This window comes from Scyliorhinus canicula, chromosome 15 (genome assembly GCF_902713615.1).
Source record: "Scyliorhinus canicula chromosome 15, sScyCan1.1, whole genome shotgun sequence".
Classification (NCBI taxonomy): domain Eukaryota; kingdom Metazoa; phylum Chordata; class Chondrichthyes; order Carcharhiniformes; family Scyliorhinidae; genus Scyliorhinus; species Scyliorhinus canicula.
In genome coordinates this window covers 130,671,834-130,696,890 of record NC_052160.1, presented here as the reverse complement: position 1 = coordinate 130,696,890, position 25,057 = coordinate 130,671,834, and the positions used below count along the sequence as shown (strand labels likewise).

General features: G+C 46.7%; 1 protein-coding gene across 1 annotated transcript; it reads right to left on the bottom strand.

Annotated features, from left to right (window-relative positions):
- Positions 1-216: 216 nt before the first annotated feature.
- Positions 217-24,408, bottom strand: ddx20 (DEAD (Asp-Glu-Ala-Asp) box polypeptide 20). Its single transcript, XM_038819611.1, has 9 exons — positions 24,213-24,408; positions 19,727-19,841; positions 16,658-16,800; positions 7,715-7,853; positions 6,813-6,871; positions 6,142-6,224; positions 3,492-3,597; positions 2,025-2,126; positions 217-1,636 (listed from the first exon to the last, which is right to left on the bottom strand). The coding sequence occupies exons 1-9, from the start codon at positions 24,406-24,408 to the stop codon at positions 300-302; spliced, it is 2,280 nt and encodes a 759-aa protein (XP_038675539.1). The 3' UTR covers positions 217-299.
- Between the last annotated feature and the right edge of the window lie 649 nt (positions 24,409-25,057).

Below are 25,057 nucleotides of genomic sequence, written 5' to 3'. Positions count from 1 at the left end.
AAATTTCCCCAAATTAATTTTCTCCATCAATGGCTTTTTTCATCTCTCGAGGAAATGACTTGGAATGCAGAGATGGGGAAAGAGTCAGGACATTCACAGTATTTGAAGCAGGCTTGATGGAGCTAACTGGGCTTTTCCTATCATCAATTTCAAGTATTTACATTAAAATCACAGCATCTTCTCAGATGTTGTTAAAAATCCAAACTACAAAGTATATCACAAGGGTCAAATCTTTATTATGTTAGCTCAGTTGTAGTACAAAAATGTTCTACGTAAATTACCATTAAAAAGCTAATCATTCATGGTTTGAGCAGTTCCTGCAGGTACACTGAGTTCATCTGGTAAGCATTTAGCCAATTAGAATTTCTCTTTGAACTTCCATAGTAAGGATACCCAATGGTAGCATAGTAACTGCGCCAGGCACGATAGTAAGCCTTCCAGTAATCACCAGAACATTCAGGTTCAGCGGGCAATTCACGCTTGCCTTCCATACTGCCTGCCGCCTGGTCACTGGGAGCTTTGGTCGTTTCAGCTGATCCAGACGTGGGATCGCCCTTGGATCTTTTCCTGCTGCCCTGAGGAAGTGAGCCTTTAAGCGAGGTGCTTTTAAAGCCTAATCCTGGATCTTTCTCAAGCGGCCTTTTGGAATGTGAATAGGAGGAATGATCAGGAGATGCACGGCCTTTGAAGCCTGAATGGGGTTGGAAGGCAGGAAGGCTTCTCCCACTCTGGTTGTTATAATCCTCCGGCACAGGGCTCGTGCCTTTCCTCCACAGGCCTTCGTCATGGACACGTGCGATCATTGGCACTTCAGCTTCTGTAGATGATTCTCTGCTGCTGGTCCTGCTTCGTGTTGAAGAGCTAGCACTGGAGCTGGAATCACTGGAGTCTTGGCCATCCAACACAGCTGGATTTGCCCGTTTTTGGGAAGTATACAAACACATCATGTCCCTATTACTTAAAAACAGGCTACTGTTCTGCTCTCGGGACATCAGCTCTCGGCTTTCTGAATCTTCGTCTTCATTCAGCGATTTCTCCTTCAAGGTCCCAGCGAAACCCGTCCACCGTCGGACTACTTCCACTGGCTTATTGTTCCGTTCAGCAAGGAAGCTCTCGTAATCTTCTACAATTTCCACAAAATTCAATGATCTCTTTCCACGTTTTGATCTTTTCTTAAAGAGTGTCAAGGCTGGGATTTTTGGAAGAGATTCTTGCAGAGCCTTCCTACTTTGAGGTGTGATGAGTGCCTGTTCACTCGATGCCTGGTACCCATCATAGGATGTAGGGTCTCGGAGATTTGACTGAACTTTCATTTTGATGTCATTGTCGGGTATGTGGCAGATACTGACCTCGGGTGCCCTTCCAACGTCAACCCCAAGGGCTTCCTGGGGCTCTTTTTCTGCCGGTGCCTTCCTCGCTTTCTGAACTTTCCTGCTCGTGAAACGCTTTCCGGTAGGTTCGACGGGAAGCAGCGTCAGTGGTTCTGGGTCTGCATTCTGCTGCTTCACAGTGACTGAATGTTCAACTTCTGTGGGTGGTGAAGTTTCCGCAAGGGATGAATTTGTGGACTCTTGCACCTTGATGATTTCGACATCCCAATCAATGGGCTCTTCCAGTAATCCTGGTGGAATTGGATCTATTCAAAGAAAACAATTTAAAGAATTGTCAGCAAAGACTTAGAGAGTCTAGATATTCCCCTCAGACTTACATTCCTGAAGTCTCTTATTGGGAACTGCACGGCGAGGAGGTGGGATGGTGGGATACAGTTACTTTACGCTGGATACTTGTCAGCCTGAAATATTTGAACATTTTCCAACAAACAGTTCCCTCAACAAACTAAAACTGATCAGCCGGTACGTGATAATTAGGCAATGAGATATTGAAAGGGATACAAATAAAATACGGTCAATAATTTATTCTTAAAAAAGGTTTTGCAGTGGTTACAGTGTCTAGTTGTAACTTAGTGCTAGTTAGAAATAACTTGGCGGATTGCACATTCAATTGAATTCACTATCACCACCTACCAGGTAAACTCAGGAGCTGAAGATTGCAACGCTGGGCTATTAGCCCCAACTCATTCTCTTCTTCACCACGGCAACAATACGTTACAGCCAAGCCTTGAGTGCCTGAATAAATATCAAAGGAAAATGAAGATGCAAGTTTTTTTCCACCTCTCAAGTTCCAAACGGCTAATCAATGCAATCCTAACAAAATTGCAAATATTCCCATATTGTTTTTCTCAGCAGCTTTTCTAAGGACACTAGCTATTAGTGCATGATTCCACTAACTGCTCTCCTGCATTAAGAGGCTCTTCCTTCTTTCATGAACCAGGAGTGTAAGGTTACTTGACTGCAGAAGACTATCAACCAAGCTCAATGAAGCCTGCAGTCCATAATCTCGGAAGACAGCTTTGCAGTTGAGCCGCGACAGGCAAGCAGCAAATGCATATATAGCATTTCTAACATCCTGAAACACTTTGTACTTTATAAATCATTTCTGAAGTGTGGTCAGTGATGTAGCTTAACGTGACAGCTAACCGTGTACAAGGCCCCGCAAACGATAGGGAGATAAAACAATCAGTTTTTCTGGTTCTGGTGATTTTTATCTGCAGGATCATTGCTGGCCAGGACACCAGGAGAACTCCTTTGCTGTATTTTGAACAGTGCCAGAGGATACGCTACTTCCACTTAGAACAGGAAAACGGGACCTCAGTTTAATATCTTATCCGAAAGACAATTGAACACACCCTCAGTATTGCCCTCCAGTGTCAGCCTTGACTGTGTGCTCAAATCTTGACAGTTGGACTGGAACCCAAACCCCAGTAACACTATAGACATAAGATGGCAAAGTCATTATTCACAGACCAGAAGCCATCAGGAAAGTTACTGTCTGCATACATTTACAGCAAGAATCCAATATTCATGTGTAGACAACCCCATAATCTCAGACTTCATATTCAGTTCAAGAATATTCATTCACAGTCTTAAACTGGATTACTGTTTTTATAGGGAAGTATTCAACCCATCTTCCACTGTGCCCATTCATGGTGTTTAAACAGACCAGGTATCATTGCAACAAAAATTTGCCTACTCTCAAGATTCCTCGAAACTAGTAGTTCTCAATCATAAACCAGAGATACCAGTAAGAGCATGCAAGACCCTCAAGTAGTTTATCCGAATGTTCTTTCTGTTAATTCCCAGTATCGGTGATAGGAATTTCTTTAAAAAGTAAAAGGATCTGAAGGTACATTTCAGGAGTTTAATCTTTCATATAAAGATCATGTGAAACATTTACTGTACCATTTTCATAAATACTCATTAATGCAATTTCAGAATGTCACAGCACATCTTCGGTGCGTGAGGATGAAAGGAATAAAAGGACATGCGGATAGAGAAATTAAGTAAATCAGGGAAGGGCCTCGTCTGGAGCACAACCACGACTAGTTGAGCCAAATGGCCCATTGAGGGCTGTAAATTCCATGTAATTCATACCAAAGCGGCCAGCTCTTCCAATTCGATGCATGTATGTCTCCCAGTCTTGGGGCACATCAAGGTTAACAACCAGGTTCACTTTCTCTGCATCAATTCCTCTGGAAGTCTGAAAGAAAGAACACCCACTGCTGTATAAGTAACAAACACCTTTACACCATAATAAATCCATGCACATAATGCAATCCCACAGCCACAGCCTGGTGTAGCAGTGTCCATTTTTATGGAATACTTCTGCAGAATTGCAAGGGAGGGAGGAAGATGACGACAATGCAGGCCTGTTCATCACCGTCCTGACCACTTGCACAACAATCAACGACAGTGTCATGGTCACCGTTGCTGAGACTAGCTTTTTCTTTTAAATTCCAGATTTATTAAATGAGTTGAAATTTCACCAGTGGGATTTGAACCTATTTCCCCAGAGCATTTGCACTACACCATAGTCGCCCACAAAAGGCAGTGTAAAGACCCCCGTATTCAATAGGAGTGTTCAAAATGATGGAGCCAATTCAAATGGAAGGACTAATAAGTTAAAACCTCAATTAGGAATAAACATGGAGTTTTTTTTTCAATTCTAAATGATAACAGTGCAAGAGTGGCAAAACGATTCAAAATTATGAAAGGGCTGCATAGGATAGATGTAAAGATATGTTTCCAATTATGGGTTTGAACAGTCAGTTCAGAAATAGGTGCTGTGAATAAGATAGTTAGCAATAAATCCAAGAAGAAATTCAGGAGAATTTCTTTTTTTTTTAACCCAGAGTAGCGAGAATGTGGAACTTTCACCACAAGGGGTGGTTGAAATTAATAATGTTGATACATTGAAGGAGAAATTAGATAAGTACATGAGAGTAAAAGTGCTGGGGCTGGGAGGTTGCAGTGGAGCATAAACACCAAAAAGGATCAGTTGGGCCGAATAGCCGGTTTCTGTGCTGTAGGTGCTATGTGAATTCAGAGAATAAGTTTTCAGCCAAGGTTGCTTCATAGAATTAGAGAGAGACAATTTGCATTTATAAAAGACCTCATCACACCTCAAACTTCCTGAGACGCTTCACATTCAATAAATTATATTCTGCTATTGCCGTAGTTATGGGTAAGTGCTGTAGCCAGCTTTTTATGTTTCGGCTGGTGCTGAGAGCAAATGTTAGCCAGGGCACCAAGAGAGGATCCAGTTCTTTATACAGTGCCATTGGATCTTTAACACTCAGTGGATCAGGTATAAATGTTTTTTGTTTCCTATGCTACTCCAGTAATACAATCAATTGAAGTTACCCGTGATCAATTGGAGTGGGGCTTGAAGCCAGAATTGCTGTACTATAGGGTGCCAACAATTCAGCCAAGCTAGCTAATTAGCTTCTGCTACAACTCTCAAGACAAAAATCATAACTGGAAATGGGGAGGTGAGACTTATCTATTAAAAGGGGTCAGGCTTGTTCAGATCCAACGGTTCTTAAAAATCCAATAACATTTCCTCAGGACCCACAAACCCAAGGTTGTTGTTGCCAAAGTTCCAGTGAGATATCAGAAGCTGCACAGAACATTTTACCTCAGTGTCACAAACACTTCAATAACCAGCAGATACCACTAGAGGATGTCTGGGAGTACCGTAAACACTATCTATTCTATCCAGCAAGGGTAGTCAGATCAGTCAAATACGCTGTACAGTTTATGTACAAATTAATTCGAGATAAAGACCTGAAGGAGCAAACATCAGGATTTGCAATTAAAAACGCAAGAAAACAGGAACCAAGTGGAAAGCTAATTCAGAACTAACATCAGTAAAGGCAAAGTGGTTAAACTGGTTAAATCTGTGATTAGACTGTTATGACCAATGAACTGGAGACTGCCATCTAAACTAGTATGGAAGGCACATAATAGTTTCCCTTTGCCTAATGTGAAGCCAACACTATCCCCATAGGAGCACAATTCACTTCCTCAAGCTCAGAGGGCCAAACTCCACGTACCCACCGTTAAAATAACCTCTCCTAAATGTGCAAAAAGCTACTGAGGGATTTAAAGAATGCAGTATAGCGGGCAGTACGGTGGCGCAGTGGGTTAGCCCTGCAGCCTCATGGCACCGACGTCCCAGGTTTGATCCTAGCTCTGGGTCACTGTCCATGTGGAGTTTGCACATTCTCCCAGTGTTTGCATGGGTTTCGCCCCCACAACCCAAAGATGTGCAGGGTAGGTGGATTAGCCACGCTAAAATGCTCCTTAATTGGAAAAAAATTAATTGGGTACTCTAAATTTATTTTTTAAAATGCAGTACAGCAGACAGACCTGCAAATTGCATCTCTGGTGAAGATCACCCGCTCCGTTAAGAACACACTGACTTTCAGGGTGCTCTTGGACCCCCCCCCCCCCCCCCCCCCCCCCCCACCTTGGTGTAAAGACCTCCCATCTTATGGGGGCTGGTTTAACTCAGTGGGCTAGACAGCTGGTTTATGATGCAGAACAAGGCCAGCAGCGCGGGTTCAATTCCTGTACCAGCTGAGAATTCGGAATACTCCGTGTACTGGAAAAGGCGCCGGAATGTGATGACTAGGAGATTTTCACAGTCACTTCATTGCAGTATTAATGTAAGCCTACTGTTGACACTAATGAAGATTATTATTATTGTGAGCCTCGCTCAAGAGTGACCAAGAAAACTCACCAGGTCAGTGGAAATGAGGACACGGCATTTGAACTGTTTTAGTTTAGACATGGCTTCAAGTCGCTGGTTCTGGTTCATGCTGCCTAAAAAAGGAAAAAACAGAACTGAATGGAGCAACAGCAACAATTTGCAGGCTGTAAATATCACTTAAAAACTGTCTCTGGATTAATGAATCGCATTTATCAATATATTTCCGTTTGCAATATTGGGAAAGGAGGACAGGGTTGCTTCGTTGAGTGCAATCAGCATTCTTGTGCCAGATTTGAGAATGGAGCTTTCCTGTCATTTTTTCATGTCTTGAATACAGTAGTCAGTTTCTTAGGAAATTAAAATTATATCTATGTTTGTCTTTATGCCCAAAGAGCCAGCATCAATTTTGGTACCTCCTTCAGACAGGCAAAATTAGCAGAACTCTCAATGGTGATTAATTCATGCTGGAGGAGTGGCCAGATGTGTGGGTGGGGATGACTTTGAGCGCAATGTTTTTTAATCTGGTGTAAAAGATTATGGAGGCTCTATTTGCACTAAAAATTGTGATCTTGTGCACCAGTTACGATGATTTCGGGTGAAAGACAAAAAAAAACAACATAACAGCAGAAACTCCAGGGCAAAACATGCAATGTCTGGAACAGCCGTGCAGTTATAAATCAGAAACATAGAACATCACTCACCTGAAATGCAGACTGCAGGAAGTCCTTTTGAGGTGAGAATGTCTGCTAGACGCTGGGCCCTATTACAACACGAAAGGCACAAAATTTACTGAGTGACATTTCTACAAGTTTTATTTAAATATTTCTGAAATAAAGCAAAAGGTTTCTTGATAAATTAGAACACTTCAGTATCTTTCAGGGTAGAGACTGTGGAAGAAAGGCCACAAGATTGATCCGTTTACACTGGATCTGACTTTCAGTCATGATATGATCTCTTCTCCCCATACTGTTGATACACAGAGGTGCTTTAAGAGGAGGAAATAAAAACGGAGATTCGTAGAGAGCACTGTTGGTAAAATCTCTGACAAAAACGGGCCAGAGAGGCCGAGGAGGGTCCTAGGTCAAGCATATTTCTGCTCTGATTACTGGGTGTGCATCACTCTCCCTGAAAGCAAGGCCAGAAACCATCACACAAAAGAAACTCCATTACTTATGACCACGATTATTCAAACAAGCCACTGCTGACAGCTTGGTTGGAAATTCGTATTCAGTCAGTTTCTTGCATAATTACTATTTTGAAAAGGCCGCCTGATGTAAAACTGTTTCAGCAACTAAATACACTTCTACTCAGTACTCTGCTTTACTGGGGCCAGGGAGATCAAGCACTAGATATACCAACCAGGCTGTGTCAGCATGGAGGAACTAAAGAAGCTAGGTTGTTCTCCTGAGAGAAGGTCAAGGGGAGATTTAACAGATGTGTACAAGATCATGAAGTGTTTGACTGAGTAAATAAGAAAAAGTTTCCAGTTGCAGTAACCAGGCACAATACGGTGAATGACTTCATCCAATGCGGTATCATTCTACAAATCTATAATTCTCCAATAATGCCACTCTCAGAGGAATACAGAATTTCTCCGCCATACCTGCTGTGAAGATTAGAGAAGACCAGGGCTTGGTTGAAGGGGATCTTGCTGAACAACTCCAGTAAATGTTGCATCTTCTCTTCAAAGATCTTGTGTGGAAGCGGGTAGGAATTTACAACCTTGTAGAACTGCTTCAGTCCTGTGAGATAGAAATATGCGTTTAAAAATAGAAGACGCCAGTATTTTAGCAAAAACGGTCACAAAAAAAAGTGTGTCAATAGGTTTAAACATGCTCAAACCGCTCTGTGCAGATTCACTGAAAGCAATAGTACCAGTGTCAATAAGTTTCAACTAGTCTGTCCAGCCGAAGTTTAGACAGGCAGAAGTTTAGACAGGCAGAATCATCAACCCTACCTGAAGCGGGGATGCTATCATAGAATACCTACAATGAAGAAGGCCATTCGACCCATCGAGTCTGCACACCCTTTGAAAGAGCACCCAACCTAGGCCCACTCCTCCGCCCCAGCCCCGTAACCCCACCTAAGCAGCACATCTTTGGACTGTGGTAGGAAACTCCGGAGCACACGGAGGAAACCCACGCAGACACGGGGAGAATGTGCAAACTCCACACAGTCAGTCATCCAAGGCTGGAATTGAACCCTGGTCCCTGGCGCTGTGAGGCAGCTGTGCGAACCATCATGCCGTCCTTCCACAGTTCGGTTGGACACAGTGCAGAAAAACGTTAACACTGAGGCAATTTTCAACTAAACACAAACGTCAGCTGTGGTTCAGTGAGTAGCACTCTCGCCCGATTCAGAAGCGGTGGGTTCAAATCCCACTCCAGAGTTTTGAGCCCCCCCCCAAAAATCTCAGCTGGCACTTCCCGTACCAGCCTCCCCGAACAGGCGCCGGAATGTGGCGACTAGGGGCTTTTCACAGTAACTTCATTTGAAGCCTACTTGTGACAATAAGCGATCATTTCATTAATGCAGGACCTATAGAATGCTTCACCGGAGGGACCAGCTTTCAGATATGACGTTAAGAACTGCGGTCCCAGTGGCGCTCTCGGGTCAATACGAGACACCACATGGAGAGACCAGCTTTAAATAAGACGTTAAAAACTGCAGTCCCCGGGACTTCCGGTTGCGGCTATGACCAGCTAAGTCGCACGTTTGGCGGCTCCTGCTACAAAGGTGTTTTCGGGCCGATTGGAGGGCACCAACGGCGCTGTAAGGACAAATCCCGGTGGGGGAAGGCTCCCTGAGGAGAACCAGACCAACTTTATGGTCGGTACCCGGAGTGGGGTGGTAAAGAAAGCAACAGCAGCTCCTCAAAAAAAGCGGGGGAAGAAGACCAAAATGGCGGCCGGTGGCGCACCCGAGGAATGGAGGAAATGGGCGGAGGAGCAGCAGGCCGCTCTCCTGCGCTTCTTTACGGAGCTGAAAATGGAGCTCTTGGAGTCAATGAATGCGACGACCACCAGGCTGATGGGAGCCCAGGCGACCCAAGAGGCGTCGATTCGGGAGCTGCAGCAGGAGATGACTGTGAGGGAGGAGGAGGCCACGGTCCTCGTGGGAAAGGTAGAGGTGCACGAGGCACTCCACCTGAAATGGCAGAGCCGCTTTGAGGAGCTGGATACCCGAATGAGGCGGAAGAACCTGAGGATTTTGGGCCTGGCAGAAGGCCTGGAGGGGTCAGACCTCCCGGGATACGTAGCAGAAATGCTGAGCTCCCTGATGGGGGCAGGGGCCGTCCCTTCGCCCCTGGAGCTGGAAGAGGCCTACAGGGTCATGGCTAGGAGGCCAAGAGCAAATGAGCCCCCGAGGGCGGTGCTGGTGCGGTTCCAGCGACTCAGCGATCGTGAGAGAGTGCTGGAGTGGGCCAAGAGGGAAAGGAGCAGCAAGTGGGAGAATTCGACGGTGAGGGTCTACCAGGACTGGAGTGCGGAGGTGGCTAAGCGGCGGGCCCGGTACAACCGGACGAAGGCGGTGCTACATGCAAAACGGATCAGGTTCGGAATGCTGCAGCCAGCGCGCTTGTGGGTCACCTACAGGAACCAACACCACTATTTTGAGTCCCCAGAGGAGGCGTGGGCCTTTGTACAGGAAGAGAAACTGGACTCGAATTAGACCCAGGGGATACTTGGCGGCCGTAGCCGCTCGGGTACTTTCAGCTGAACAAGCGGTTTTTTTTTTCGGCTGGGTCGGAACTGGGCAACTCTTATTGGAACGGTTTCCTTTTTTCTTCTTTCCTTGTTTGGATCTTGAACTCTTGCTTTGGGTTTTTCTTCTGATGTTTTTTCCCCCCTTTGCCAACTTCCCTTAGTTATTGTTATTGTGGTTATTCATGGTTATTTATGGTTATTTATACTGTTTGGTAGAGGGCGACTGTTAAGTACATTGTTATTTGTTATCTATCTGTTATTTATAATGTTAAGTTGGGGAGGCGGGACGGGGGGGAGAGCAGATCGGGGATATGGGCTCCTAGGGGGGGTTCTTTACAGGCATGGACGGGGACGGGGGTGGAACTGAAGATGGCGGGGTGGGGTGTGGCAGGGCGAAAGCGCGGGCTTTCCTCTGTTTTCCCGCGCGCGGGGCAGAGGAGGGGGGAGGGGAGGAGTGCGGGGCGTGGCTAGCAATGGCGACCTTTCCCGCGTTGGAGCGGGGCCAGGGAGGAGTGGCATGGGGGGGGAGGCCCCCCCCCCCCGAGCCGGGGGGAGTCGGAGTGTGGCAGGAGCAGCCGGGTCAGCGTAAATCAGCTGACTTACGGGAGTACGATGGAGGGTACATCGCGGCTAGGAGGGGTCCTAGCCTGGGGGGGGGTTAGGGAGGGACACCGGGTTGCTGCTGGAAAGACCAGAAACGGGAAGTGGAGGACTGGAGAGGTGGGGGGAGGGGGCCATCGCCATGGGGAGCGGGTCAGAAGGGGAGGGTCGACCCGGGGCGAGCAGGGAACAGGACATGGCTAATCGGCAGGGGAAGGGGGCGGGTCGTCCCGCAACCCGGCTGATCACTTGGAACGTGAGGGGGCTGAATGGGCCGGTCAAGAGATCAAGGGTATTCTCACACCTGAAGGGACTGAAGGCTGATGTAGCAATGTTACAGGAGACCCATTTGAAGGTAGTGGACCAGGTTCGCCTGAGAAGGGGGTGGGTGGGACAGGTGTTCCACTCTGGATTGGACGCAAAGAACCGGGGGGTGGCGATTCTGGTGGGAAAGAGGGTGTCGTTCGTGGCGGAGGAGGTGGTGGCGGACAAGGAGGGTAGGTATGTGATGGTGAAGGGTAAGCTGCAGGGGGAGAAAGTGGTGATGGTCAACGTATATGCCCCGAACTGGGATGACGCGGGTTTTATGAGGCGCCTATTGGGCCTCATTCCGGGACTGGAGGCAGGGGGCTTGATCATGGGGGGGGGGGGGGGGGGGGGGGGGGGGGACTTTAACACAGTGCTGGACCCCGGGCTAGACAGATCGAGCTCAAGGACCAATAGGAGGCCGGCAGCGGCAGAAGTGCTGAGGGGGTACATGGAGCAGATGGGAGGAGTAGACCCATGGAGGTTTGGTAGGCCGAGGGCGAGGGAGTATTCCTTTTTCTCCCACGTCCATAGAGTGTACTCCAGAATCGATTTTTTCGTGTTGAGCAGGGGGCTGATCCCGAGGGTACGGGAAGCTGAGTACTCGGCCATTGCGATCTCTGATCATGCACCACATTGGGTGGATGTGGAAATGGGGGAGGCGCGGGACCAGCGCCCGCTGTGGCGGCTGGATGTGGGGCTGTTAGCGGACGACGAGGTGTGTAAAAGGGTCCGGAAGAGCATTGAGAGCTATCTGGACTTGAATGACACGGGTGAGGTGCAGGTGGGGATGGTCTGGGAGGCCCTGAAGGCAGTGATCAGGGGAGAGCTGATCTCCATAAGGGCACACAGAGAAAGAAAGGAGAGGCAGGAGAGGGAGAGGCTGGTGGGGGAGCTTTTGGAAGTGGATAGGAGATATGCGGAGGTACCAGAGGAGGGGCTGCTGGGAGAACGGCGCAGCCTGCAGGTCAAGTTCGACCTGCTGACCACCAGGAAGGCAGAGACGCAGTGGAGAAGGGCACAGGGCGCGGTCTATGAGTATGGGGAAAAGGCGAGCAGGATGCTGGCACACCAGCTTCGCAAACGAGATGCGGCTAGGGAGATTGGGGGAGTGAAGGAGAGGGGCGGGAAGGTAGTGCAGAAGGGGCAAGAAGTGAATGGGGTCTTCAGGGATTTTTACAAGGAGTTGTATCGGTCTGAGCCGCCGACGAGGAGAGGGGGAATGGAGGACTTCCTAAACAAATTGAGGTTCCCAAGGGTCCAGGAGGGGCTGGTAGAAGGGCTGGGGCCGCCAATAGGGCTAGAGGAGCTAGTCAAGGGAATAGGTCAGATGCAAGCGGGGAAGGCGCCGGGGCCAGATGGGTTCCCGGTGGAATTCTACAAGAAAAATGTGGACTTGGTGGGACCGGTACTGGTACGAGCCTTTAATGAGGCGCGAGAGGGGGGGGGTTCTGCCCCCGACAATGTCGCAGGCTCTGATCTCCCTGATATTGAAGCGGGATAAAGACCCCGTGCAGTGCGGGTCCTCCAGGCCTATCTCGCTTCTGAACGTGGATGCCAAGTTGCTGGCAAAGATCCTGGCAGCTAGAATAGAGGATTGTGTGCCAGGGGTAATCCATGAGGACCAGACGGGGTTCGTGAAGGGGCGGCAGCTCAACGCGAACGTGCGGAGATTGCTGAATGTAATTATGATGCCGGAAGTGGAGGGGGGAGGCTGAGATAGTGGTAGAGCTGGACGCGGAGAAGGCATTCGATAGGGTGGAGTGGGAGTACCTGTGGGAGACGTTGGAACGGTTTGGGTTTGGGGAAGGGTTTATTAAGTGGGTGAAGTTGCTCTACTCGGCCCCGACGGCGAGTGTAGTGACAAACGGGAGGAGGTCGGAGTATTTCGGGCTCCACCGAGGGACCAGGCAGGGATGTCCCCTATCCCCCCTACTTTTCGCACTGGCGATTGAACCGTTGGCGATGGCACTGAGGGGTTCAGGGGGGTGGAGAGGACTGACTAGGGGAGGGGAGGAACATCGAGTATCGCTGTATGCGGATGATCTACTGCTGTACGTGGCAGACCCAGAGGGGGAATGCCGGAGATAATGGAACTATTAGCAGAGTTTGGGGACTTTTCGGGGTACAAACTAAATTTGGGCAAAAGCGAGGTTTTTGTGATACACCCGGGGGACCAGGGAGAGGGTATTGGGAGACTCCCCTTCAAGCGAGCAGGAAAGAGCTTTAGGTACTTAGGGGTGCAGGTGGCAAGGAACTGGGGGACCCTCCACAAGTTGAACTTTTCCAGGCTGGTGGAACAGATGGAGGAGGAATTTAAGAGGTGGGACATGGTACCGCTGTCGCTGGCGGGGAGGGTGCAGTCAATCAAAATGACGGTCCTCCCAAGGTTCCTGTTTTTATTTCAGTGCTTGCCCATCTTCCTCCCTAGGGCCTTCTTCAAAAAGGTGACGAGTAGCATTATGAGCTACGTGTGGGCGCACGGCACCCCAAGGGTGAGGAGGGTCTTTTTGGAGCGGAGTAGGGACAGTGGAGGGCTGGCACTACCCAATCTCTCGGGGTATTACTGGGCGGCAAATGTGTCAATGGTGCGCAAGTGGATGATGGAAGGGGAGGGGGCAGCTTGGAAACGAATGGAGAGGGCGTCCTGTGGCAACACAAGCATGGGGGCCCTAGTAACGGCACCATGGCCGCTCCCCCCCACGAGGTACACCACGAGCCCGGTGGTGGCGGCCACCCTCAAGATATGGGGGCAGTGGAGGCGACACAGGGGGGAAAGGGGAGGTCTGTTGGCGGCGCCAATAAGAGGGAACCATAGATTCATCCCGGGGAACATCGACGGGGGATTTCAGAGCTGGTACAGGGTGGGCATACGGCAGCTGAAGGACCTGTTTATAGAGGGGAGGTTTGCGAGCCTGGGAGGGCTGGAGGAGAAGTTTGAGCTCCCCCCGGGAACATGTTCAGATATTTACAAGTGAAGGCATTTGCTAGGCGGCAGGTGGAGGGGTTCCCCCTGCTCCCCAGTAAGGGGGCGGGTGATAGGGTGCTCTCGGAGTCTGGGTCGGAGGGGGGAAGATATCAGACATCTACAAGATAATGCAGGAGGCGGAAGAAGCATCAGGGGAGGAGCTGAAAGCCAAGTGGGAAGGGGAGCTGGGAGAGCAGATAGAAGACGGGACGTGGGCGGATGCACTGGAGAAGGTCAATTCTTCCTCCTCGTGTGCGAGGCTGAGCCTCATTCAATTTAAGGTGCTGCATAGAGCTCACATGACGGGGACAAGGATGAGCCGGTTCTTTGGGGGTGAGGACAGGTGTGTCAGATGTCTGGGAAGCCCAGCGAACCATGGTGCATATGTTCTGGGCATGCCCGGTGCTGGAAGGGTTCTGGAAGGGGGTGGCAAGGACGGTGTCCGAAGGTGGTGGGGTCCAGGGTCAAACCAGGATGGGGGGCTTGCGATCTTTGGGGTCGGGGTAGAACCGGGGGTACAGGAGGCTAGGGAGGCCGGAATACTGGCCTTTGCGTCCCTAGTGGCTCGACGAAGGATATTAATTCAATGGAAGGACGCGAGGCCTCCAAGCGTTGAAACTTGGATTAACGATATGGCTAGCTATATTCAGCTAGAAAGGATCAAATTTGCCCTGAGAGGGTCGGTACAGGGATTCTCCAGGCGGTGGCAACCTTTCCTTGACTTTTTGGATCAGAGATAGACGTTCGGGGTCGTGGCAGCAGCAACCCGGGGGGGGGGGGGGGCAGCAAGGGTCGTGGGGGGACATGCACGACTGTAACGCGGGCAAGTCTGCTCGCTGCTCATGTCTGAAACTGTAGGCTGCCTTGTTTGTTAAGTTGTTGCTTGGGGGGGGGGGGGGGGGGGGGGGAGGACTGGTGCGCGCGAGGGAGGGCGGTGCGAGGGAGGGATATTTGCCTAGAGGGATTGTGTTGTAAATAATTAAAAAAATTAGTAGGGGTAAATGTTTGTATGGAAAAACTCTTTCAATAAAAATTATTTAAAAAAAAAAAACTGCAGTCCCAGCGGCTCTCTCGGGTGTCAATGCGAGAGACCACATGGCAATATTTTGAAGAGAAGCAGGGGATTTATCCTCAGTATCCTCGTCCGTATTTATCCTTCAAGCAAAAGAACGGATAAAGTGCTTAAACCACTAAACAGATCAGGAGAGAATGATAAAGAATTAGGCTTGGGTTGTGCACACTTTTTAAAAATCAATGGTAGCTCTTCTGTTCTGTCTGCTTAGTGTACAACCTCTTCTCACCCCCCCCCCCTCTCCATGCACCTAGTAAACAGCTATTTGATGAATGACGAGCTGACAGGAACCATGGCGACCCACTGGAATCCTTTCAAAGGTTCATCACATAAAGCTGCTGCTGGCACCATTGGCAAACAGGTTAAAGCTTAATTAAGGAAGAGAAGTGTAGATTTTGTCAGGGGAGTGGGAACTGCTACACCCCATGACCTGCGACAAATGAAGCTTCAATGTTATTTACTTCAATAAGCTGTTGAACTAAACAAAAAAAAAAGTTTCTCCCCACCCCCCTCCATCTCTCCGCTGGGCTTCCTCAACTTGAAGACTCTCCCGCTCCTTACCTGGAAACCCTTCAGCAACCACAATGAAAGTAGACAAGAGACACGTTGCCGAAGTTTTTCATCTTGCACTCATCAGGACAAAGGCAAGAATGCCAAATTTCAAACGGTCACAACAATTTATACTACAGGAGAAAAGTAGACAACCTTCAGCAATAGATCAGCCAAGACTAAATACTGGCAGGCTACATTTTTTAAAAATAGAATATTTCATTCTCCCCTCAACCCTAATTGGGCTGACACTGTGGTGCATTGCCGAGGCGATAACTGCACTGTCAGAAGCGAGACATTAAAGCAAGGAACTGCCCTACCTGCTGCAGTTATTGCTAGTCAGCCCATACCATTAATCAGAGCTTAGCAGGGAGTTCTCTTATGTTCTGGCTGAATAAATAACAGCAAGGGGAACAATATAGGAATGATGATTAACATTTCTGCTGTGTGGATATTTGCCTGGATAAAAGGCTTGTCTATCTGCCAAAGTAATAACATTCACCATACTCCAAATGTCATTCATTATTGACACACATCCGTGTGTCAATAAGCAAGGAGCAATAAAGTCCAAATACAGTTTTAAAAAGGCTAGTTTGTCACTGGTCAGTTGATATCTTGAAGTGGACAAGTGCCCAACAAATGCAGATATGGGAAATAAATCGTCACCCCAACCTTCCAATTACGAAGTGCTCAAGTTCGGGTCTTATGACCAATTTCTCCTCTTGACTAAACACATGAGATAACACTCACAAGGACCGGAAATGTTTGGGGCCATTCTATAGTTTTGGGCTGCTCTGTGTTCAGACAATTAATGAAACTAAGCCACATAAATTGAGTTATTATACAGATCTGTGATCTATTTGAATGGCGGAACATACTCTAGGGGGCCTCAAGGGTCAATTGCCATTCCTTTGAGAACAGCTTTGAGCAAATATACAGTCAGGCAACGGACAGGTGAGATGCAGAGTAACGTTTTTTCTATACTGGCTCAACAACGGGCCTGAAATAAAGTCAGAGAGAGTAATTTTACAATGTTTTATTTCCCACTGAAGTCGCGTAGACAGCCTTACTGACTGACACAAACTTACATTTCAGGAATTTAGTTTCTGATGATTCAAAAGGTTGTGTTTAGAAATGGAGAAAGGAGTCTTGCACACCATCAGTGGCTGCTGGATTAAAGAATCAAGTTGCAGAGGTCCAAGGCCAATGTTGTGGCAGACAGTCCACTGCACGAGTTCAAAAAATCCTCACCAATTCTAACTTTGAGAATTCTTTACATCTGCCGCCTCTACTGCAATTTGCACCCTTGAAAGCATTCATCAGTGGAAGTTGAGGAGGACTCACCAATGAGTGCTGGATCAGTGGGGTTCAGTCGCACGAAGCTGGGATCCCTCATGTACCTCGTTAAGTGATGGGCCAGTGATTCGGGGTATGTGGCAGATAAAGCCACCATCTGCTTATTTGACGGCAGCGAGGAATAAATCCAGCTGCAGAGAAACAGAAAAGCAAAATCCTTAGGGCATTTTCCTGCAGCTCTACAAACACTAACTTCTCAAAAGGATTAATGTAAGAATCTGTTTGAACTTGTGGAGACCAACATTTATTATACACAATCGAACTTGACTGAGCAAGGTAAATTTTAAAATATATTTTACAACAATATTTTGAAGTGATGTAAGCCAGTGACTATATCAAGCATGAGTACTCGGGATAAAGTTATTCAAAGTTCATCTTCTAGATTCTGCAGTTATCAGCCATTTTGTACTCCGCTAAATGACGAATATAGATTTGAGAGTAGAGCTAGGCGCAGAAGGGCCAAAGCTATGTTGGGTTAAATGACCTTTATTTGGTTTTCTCCCTCCACAACGTCCCTTCCTTAGTTGATCGCAAACAAGAGGGCAGCACGGTAGCATGGTGGTTAGCATAAATGCTTCACAGCTCCAGGGTCCCAGGTTCGATTCCCGGCTGGGTCACTGTCTGTGCGGAGTCTGCACGTCCTCCCCGTGTGTGCGTGGGTTTCCTCCGGGTGCTCCGGTTTCCTCCCACAGTCCAAAGATGTGCGGGTTAGGTGGATTGGCCATGCTAAATTGCCCGTAGTGTCCTAAAAACTAAGGTTAAGGAGGGGGTTGTTGGGTTACGGGTATAGGGTGGATACGTTAGGCTTGAGTAGGGTGATCATTGCTCGGCACAACATCAAGGGCCGAAGGGCCTGTTCTGTGCTGTACTGTTCTATAAGAGGGTTTCTTCCAGAACTCTGCCAACAGTGGCCGACAGGCAGGTCTGAGCTAGTGCATGAGAACCATGGTTTTCCTTTATCTATGCATGGAATCATCGGGTCTTCACTCAGCAGCACAGCAGAAAACAGGAAATCACCACTGGACAAAGCACAAGTGTTGCACCACCCAACAGGTAACCCAGTCTTTCTCTCATCCAAACAAATCATCGGCTCTACATCAGAGTGTATGTTCAGACATCTGGCAATTAATAAACTACATAGAGGAACGTTTGAGTGACACTTCATGCAGAACCTACTTAATCAGGCTTTAAGCCTTCAGGAATCTCAGCTTCAGCACTGACCTTATATCAGAAAACCTAAAGTATATATACACTGGGCATGTGGCCTCATGTTGTCAAGGATCTGTGCTGAAAATTAAATAGCTTTCCTCAAACATTCACTTAATATTTGTCTAATCAAGCAGTGACTATCCTGTGCAAACATGTGTCTGTGTACGAAAGGAGGGGCAAGGAAGGTTAATTTAGCTCCAAGATGACGAAGCTGATGATAGCAACAAGCTCAGGTTCGATTCCCGGCTTGGGTCACTGTCTGTGCGGAGTCTGCATGTTCTCCCCGTGTCTGCGTGGGTTTCCTCCGGGCGCTCCGGTTTCCTCTCAAAATTCTGAAAGACATGCTTGTTAGGTTAATTGTACATTCTGAATTCTCCCTCAGTGCACCCGAACAGGCACCGTAGTGTGGCGACTAGGAGATTTTCACAGCAACTCTCGCACATTCGCTTGGCCAGCCTCAAGTCTTAACTTTCAGCAAGCCACACAGAGGACGCCTGGGTTGAAGTCTGTTATGTCCCTAGGTGGGGAGACACCATATCAAACACACTACAACACTACTTGTGTATTTTTTAGTAGTGCGATTCGATGACTTAAGCATTCTGACAGTTGACAGTGCCCATAAAATCTTATAGTGCAGGAGACTGTTCAGCAAAAGATGCCTGTGCCCCCTTCTGAAAGAGCTATCCAATTCGACTCTCTCCTAATCTTTCGCTAAGGCCCTGCAAATGTTTCTATTTAAAGTCTGCGTCTAATTTCCTTTTGAAAGTTACTATTCAATTTATTTTCAAGCAGTGCATTCCAGGTCATTGCAAACTATACAGTGACATCACCCTCAATAATGTACTGTGTGGTTACATGCTCATTTGGGAAATGCAACCTATGTGAAATTTAGTCAAGGCAAAACAACAATGCTGGCTGTAATACCACTAAATGCCTTCCAGTGGAATGGCAGAGCCTCAGAAGTGGGAACAATCTTGAATCAGGACTCAAGAAATAAATGAGGGCAGGTTGGTGAGACCACATCTGGAATATTGTCCACAGCATTGGTCCCCTTATTTAATGAGAGATATAAATTTGCTGGAAGCTGTTCAGTTAACTTTTACTAGGCCAGGACCAGGAACGGGCAGGTTGTCTTACGAGGAAAGGTTGGACAAGTTCGGCTTGTATCCACTGGAGTTTAGAAGAGCAACAGGTGACTTAGTGGAAAACGTAAGATCCTAAGGAGCATTGACAAGATGGATGTGGAGAGGCTGTTTCCCCTTGTGGGAAAATCTGGAAATAGGGTCACTGCTTCAAAGCGAGGGGTCGCTCATTTAAGACAGAGATGAGGAGAATGTTTTCTGGAACTCTCTTCCTCAAAAGGCAGCGGAAGCAGAGTCTTTGCATATTTTTAAGGCAGTGCGAGATAGATTCTTGATTAACGAGGGGTTGAAAAGCTATCGGAGGTAGGCAGGATTGTGGAGTTGAGGTTAGGGTCAGGTCAGCAACAATGTTATTGAATGACAGAGCAGGCGAGGGGCCAAGTGGGGCCAGCTCCTAATTCGTATATTCCTTTCTTTAGAGTTACTTTCTCCCCTTCCCGGTGACAGTGGGCGGTCATAAATGTGTTTGGAAATTCATTTAATTCTTTTGCAGTTGATAAACATACAAGATCAAAAAGAAATGCCAGAACTTGAAAGAGTTAAACTGTCCTGTTTCATTTGAGTATGTTTCCCAGTAGCAAAACACTTGCTTTGGGTGTAGTAACAAAAGATGGCAATGTGGTAGTTCAATTTCTAAAGGCTAGATTCCCACTGTTTAAACTTGTCATGTGTCACATAAATTGTTGATTTGGAAATGTTCACTCACTTGATCTGCTCCTGGAAGCTCCCCTCCTCCAGCAACTTATCTGCTTCGTCCAGTACAAACAGTCTTATGCTGGCCGTTGGGAGAAAGCCAATCTCAATCAGCTGCTTAATGCGACCTGGATGGAGGGAAGCAATTCACTCAAGTAAGAGCGTCATCACTCTTAGCTGCGACATGCACATTGAGGCAATACGTTCTTTCAAAGCACTTCCACATCATGCAGATGATCACTCAATGAATCACATTAAAGACAATTGATCGTTCCACGTCCCTTAATACTCAGCAAGAATCGAGGGGGTTGTTAAATGGGAGTAGAGGCACAGATCAGCCACGATCTCACTGAACGGCATAACCGGTTTGAGGTCCAAATGGCCCATCCCTGTTCCTATTCCCACGAGCACTACAACTTACAATTTGTGCAGATTGAGTCTTTACAAATAACACACAGCTACTATAGTATAATTAGTCAGAAGGTTGTGAGTCAAGTCCCATTATAGAGTCTCGAGGACATAACGTAGACAATCTAAGGAGTTACTATTTTTTATTCATTCATGGGATCTGGCTGCTGTTGACTGGCCACCATTTATCGTCCATCCCTAATTGCCCTTGAATGGAGAGCGATTTTAGAGGGCCTTTAACAGACAACCACATTGCGGTGGATCTGGAACCACATGTAGGCCAGGCCAGTTCCAATGCAGTACCAAGGGAGTGCAACACTTTGGGGGTGCCATCTTTCGCATGAGAAGTTAAATTGAAGCTCCGTATTTGCTCGCAAGTGAATATAAAACATCCCGTAGAACGAAACCATTGAAAAGCTACAATGCAGAAAGAGGCCATTCAGCTGTTGGTGCCAGCCAAAATAAAGAGATAAAAAAAACACTAGCCGCGTATTTTAATTCCACTTTTCAGCACCTGGTTCGGTAGCCTTGCTGGTTGCAGATGTAGACCCAGGAACCTTTTAAATGAGTTGAGTGTTTCAGCCTCAAACAACTTAGGCAGTGAATTCCAGATGCCCACCACCTCTGGTTAAAAACACTTTTCCTCATGTCGCTTGTAATCCTTCTACCAATCATCTTAAATCTATGACCCCTGTTAATTAACACCTCTGCTGGGGGGGGGGGGGAACAAGTGTTTTCTGTCTACCCTGCCTAGGCCCCTCAATTTCGTACACCTCAATGAGGTGAAGGGGAGGTGGTGACATAGTGGTATTGTCACTAGAATCCCACCACGGCAGATGGTGAAATTTGAATTTGATAAAAATCTGGAATTAAAAGTTTAACGATGACCATGAAACCATTGCTGGTTGTCGTAAAATCCCATCTGGTTCACTAATGTTCCTTAGAGAGAAAGGAATCTGCCATTCTTGCCTTGTCTGGCCTACATGTGGCTCTAGAATCACAGCAATGTGGTTGTCTGTTAAATGCCCTCTGAAATAGCTCTCAGGTCAAGGGCAATTAGGGATGGACGATAAACGGTGGCCAGTCAACAGCACCCACACCCCGCGAATGAATAAAACAAGTAACTCCTTAGGTTGTCCTCAGAACCTCTGATCGCAGGAAAACTACCCTAGCCTATCCAAACTCCCCTCAATGCTGCAATTTTCAAGCCCTGGCAACAGGTCCTTCCTGTAATGTGGTTATCAGAACTGTACACAAACCGCAGCTGTGGCCTAAACAGCATTTTATACAGAATCCCTGATTCAAGGCCTCGCCCAATAAGCTTTCTTGACCATCTTGTCCACCTGTCCTGCAACCTGCAAGAACCTGTAGATATGCTCTCCAAGCTCTCTCACTTCCTCAGCCCCTCTCAATATTTTCCCTCGGGTGTTCCCTTGCTTTGTTTGCCCTCCCCAAGTGGATCACCTTTCATTTTTCTGGATTGAATTCCATTTGCCACTTCTCTGCCCATTTAACCAAATCACTGATATCATTCTGGAGTCAACAGCTATCCTCTTCACTATCAACTACATTGCCAATTTTTGCATCGTCTGCAAATTTTCCTAAATCATTAATAAATACAACAAACAGCAAGGACCCCTGTGGAACACCAATGGAAACTGCTTTCCACTCGCAGGAAACAAACGGTAATGGTTGATGGATGTTTTTGTCACCGAGCCAATTTTGGATCCAACCTGCCACCTTTCCCTCGATCCCATGAGATCTCACTTTCCTGACCAGTACGCCATATGGGACCATGTCAAATGCCTTATTGAAATCCCATTACACTACTCCAAACAGCAACAGGAGAGTGCTCTGCCGTCCTAGTCAATATTTATCCCTCCAGCATGTTCTGTTTAACCTTTCTGTGGTTTACCTGATAAAAGTGGCTGAACTTCAAAAATGCTTCTTTGACTGTAAAGCATTTTAGCACCTCACAAAGTCATGAAAAGTCCTGTATTTGATTGTATTACCTTAACACAGAGTAGAAGATGGCCTACAAGTCTCAGTACACATACCAGCCAGTGCATTGCCCCGTTGAACAGTACTGCCCTGTTGAACATCAGGCGAGTTTGTTTTTTTAAAGTTTCAAACTTGTATTTTTCTCCAAATACTGCGTACTTCAAATTTCTCAGCCTCCCAGAAACAGACAAGAGCATTATAAAATACAATCTATCTTTTATAAATTTTAAATTACACGTGTGATGACGGATGTTTTTTTTTATATATTTGGGATTATGGCAGTATTTTGTAAGGGCAGCACGGTAGCACAGTGATTAGCACTGCAGTCTCACATCGCCATTTGATCCCGGCTCTGCGTCACTGTACGTGTGGAGTTTGCTCATTCACCCCGTGTTTGCACGGGTTTCGCCACCACAGCCCAAAGATGTGCAGGGTAGGTGGATTGACGACGCCAAATTGCCCCTTAATTGGAAAAAATAATTGGGTACTCTATTTTTTTATACAAGTATGATAGTATTTTGTAGATAAAGCTGTGTGTGTGTGTTGCAGGAGGGGCGTCTATGATTATTTAAACTGGAGAAGGTTATTTGAGACAGCTTGTCTGTGAGAACTGAGATAAAAGGGCAATGGTGTTAGGTTCATGCTTTTGTAATTAGAGGTTATGGTGAGGTTGGATTACAAGTAAATAGGTTGGATCTAAAATTTGCATTACAAGATAAATAGGGACTTGGCTATTCAGCTGTTGAATTTCAATACGGAGATCAGAAGTGACAAGGAACGTTTACAACGTAAATGGTTTTGGATATAGACAAGAGAAGGCGTACTAAATTTTATTGACCTGAAAGCAGAGACAAAAAAGGAAAACATGAAAGACTTTATATATTGGAGAAGTTGAGTTCAAAGAGGTTGCAAAAAAAGATATTTAAGATGTTTAGTGAGTTGTGGGGCTGTGTGGGGGAGATATCCTGGAGACTAGGACTCTGAAAGTGTGTGAAAGTGTGTGAAAGTTCTGAATTTGAAGCAGCCGTCCAGAAAAGTCTTTCTTTTCAGTAAGCCTTTGTTTCTAAACATTCATTTTGGAATTCCACACCTGTGTGGAAGCCTTTGAGGAGTTGTGTGGCATGCCTTTATTAAAGGGACAATGCTTTTTTTGCTTTGGGTAATATCACTGGATTTTTAGAATTGAAATCTACAAGGGAGTTGTTGTCAAGAAGGCAGTTCACTTGTGTGGGTTTGTTTGAGAGGGGGTCTGAAAGACTGTTTCAACTTTGTAACTTTAATCTTTAAATCTTATTTAAAGATTAAATGGGGGGCACGGTCGCACAGTGGTTAGCACTGTTGCTTCACAGCTCCAGGGTCCCAAGCTCGAATCCCGGCTTGGGTCACTGTCTGTGCGGAGTTTGCACTTTCTCCCCGTGTCTGCGTGGGTTTCCTCCGGGTGCTCCAGTTTCCTCCCACAGTCCAAAAATGTGCAGGTTAAGTGTATTGGCCATGCTAAATTGCCTTTGTGTCCAAAAAGGTTGGGTTGGGTGGGGTTACTGGGTTACGGGGATAGGGTGGACATGTAGGGTACTCTTTCCAAGGGCTGGTGCAGACTCGATGAGCCAAATGGCCTCCTTCTGCACTGTAAATTCTATGATTATTTGTGAGCAAATGTTTCTTCCTATATAAAAACATTATACGGCATTACTGGAATTCTATGCTTTTGGGTCAGTCGCGTTTCTTCCTCATTTCAAAATACAGTAAAAATGTTTATGATCAGGAAGACAGGTTCCCCCCTGGGATCTGGCTTGTTCCCTGCTGTGGTCTTAACACATTGGTGTTTTCAAGTCACTATATGGTCTCATCTCTCCGTATCTCTGAGCCCCTCCACGATATCTGCGCTTCTCTAATGCTGGCTTCTTCAGAATCGCCGATATTTAATCGTTCCACCATTGGCAGTCATGCTTTCAGCTGCCAAGATCATAAAGTCTGCAAATCCCTTACTCAATCGTTTTATTTCTTTCCTCCTTTAAGAAATTACTTAAAACTTACTACTTTAAAAACACTGCATAAACACAAGCTGCTGCTTTGTTCCAGGATCCACTCACCTGGAGATCCAACTGCTACATGGCATTTTCTCAGCCGCATTTTGTCCAGGTTCAATGGGGTCCCTCCGATGAAGACATGGCATTCTAGGGCCTCCATTTTAATGCCAATTGCTGTAATGACAGAATGGATCTGTACAGCAATTTCCCTGGTAGGTGCCAGAATGAGAACCTGTAAGCAACAGGAAAACAGGGCCATCAACACGAGGTACAGCATAAGTACACCAGAGCTGTGTCAAAGTAATCAAACTGTGCTTGGACCTGCGAGGTCAAGAAAGATGGAGGGGAAGAGCACAACTAAGCCTGCACACAATTTATGCCTGGTTTAAAAGCAAGAGCAAGCATGCACTGTCAGAGGTGCTGCTCAGCTGAGACATTAAACTAAGGCTGCGTATGCTCTCTCAGGTGGATATATAAAGACCTCAAGGCGCCACTGTGAAAATCAGGGGCCGTCTTCCCTGCCAACCTAGCCAATATCCTCCACCAATTTGCACCAGGACAGATTATATGGTCATTGGGATGTTGCTGTTTGTGGGATCATGTGGTGCACAGATTGGCTACCACATTTTCTGTTTTTCAAGAGTGACTTCAATTGAAAAGTACTTCATTGACTGTAAAGCACTTAGGGATATCCTGGTGTCATGAAAGATGCAATATAAACGCAGGTTCTTACGTTCTTTCACTCAAATTCTTGCGACGCAACTAAACACCATGTTACATTTATTCAAACTTTTAAAATGAAGGGAACGTAGGTTAATTTTTTCTACCCAGTTTTTGACGATGTTTGAAAACCCAAATTCCCCAATAATGCACAAATTGCTCAGAACAATACCACAGCAGACTCTGTT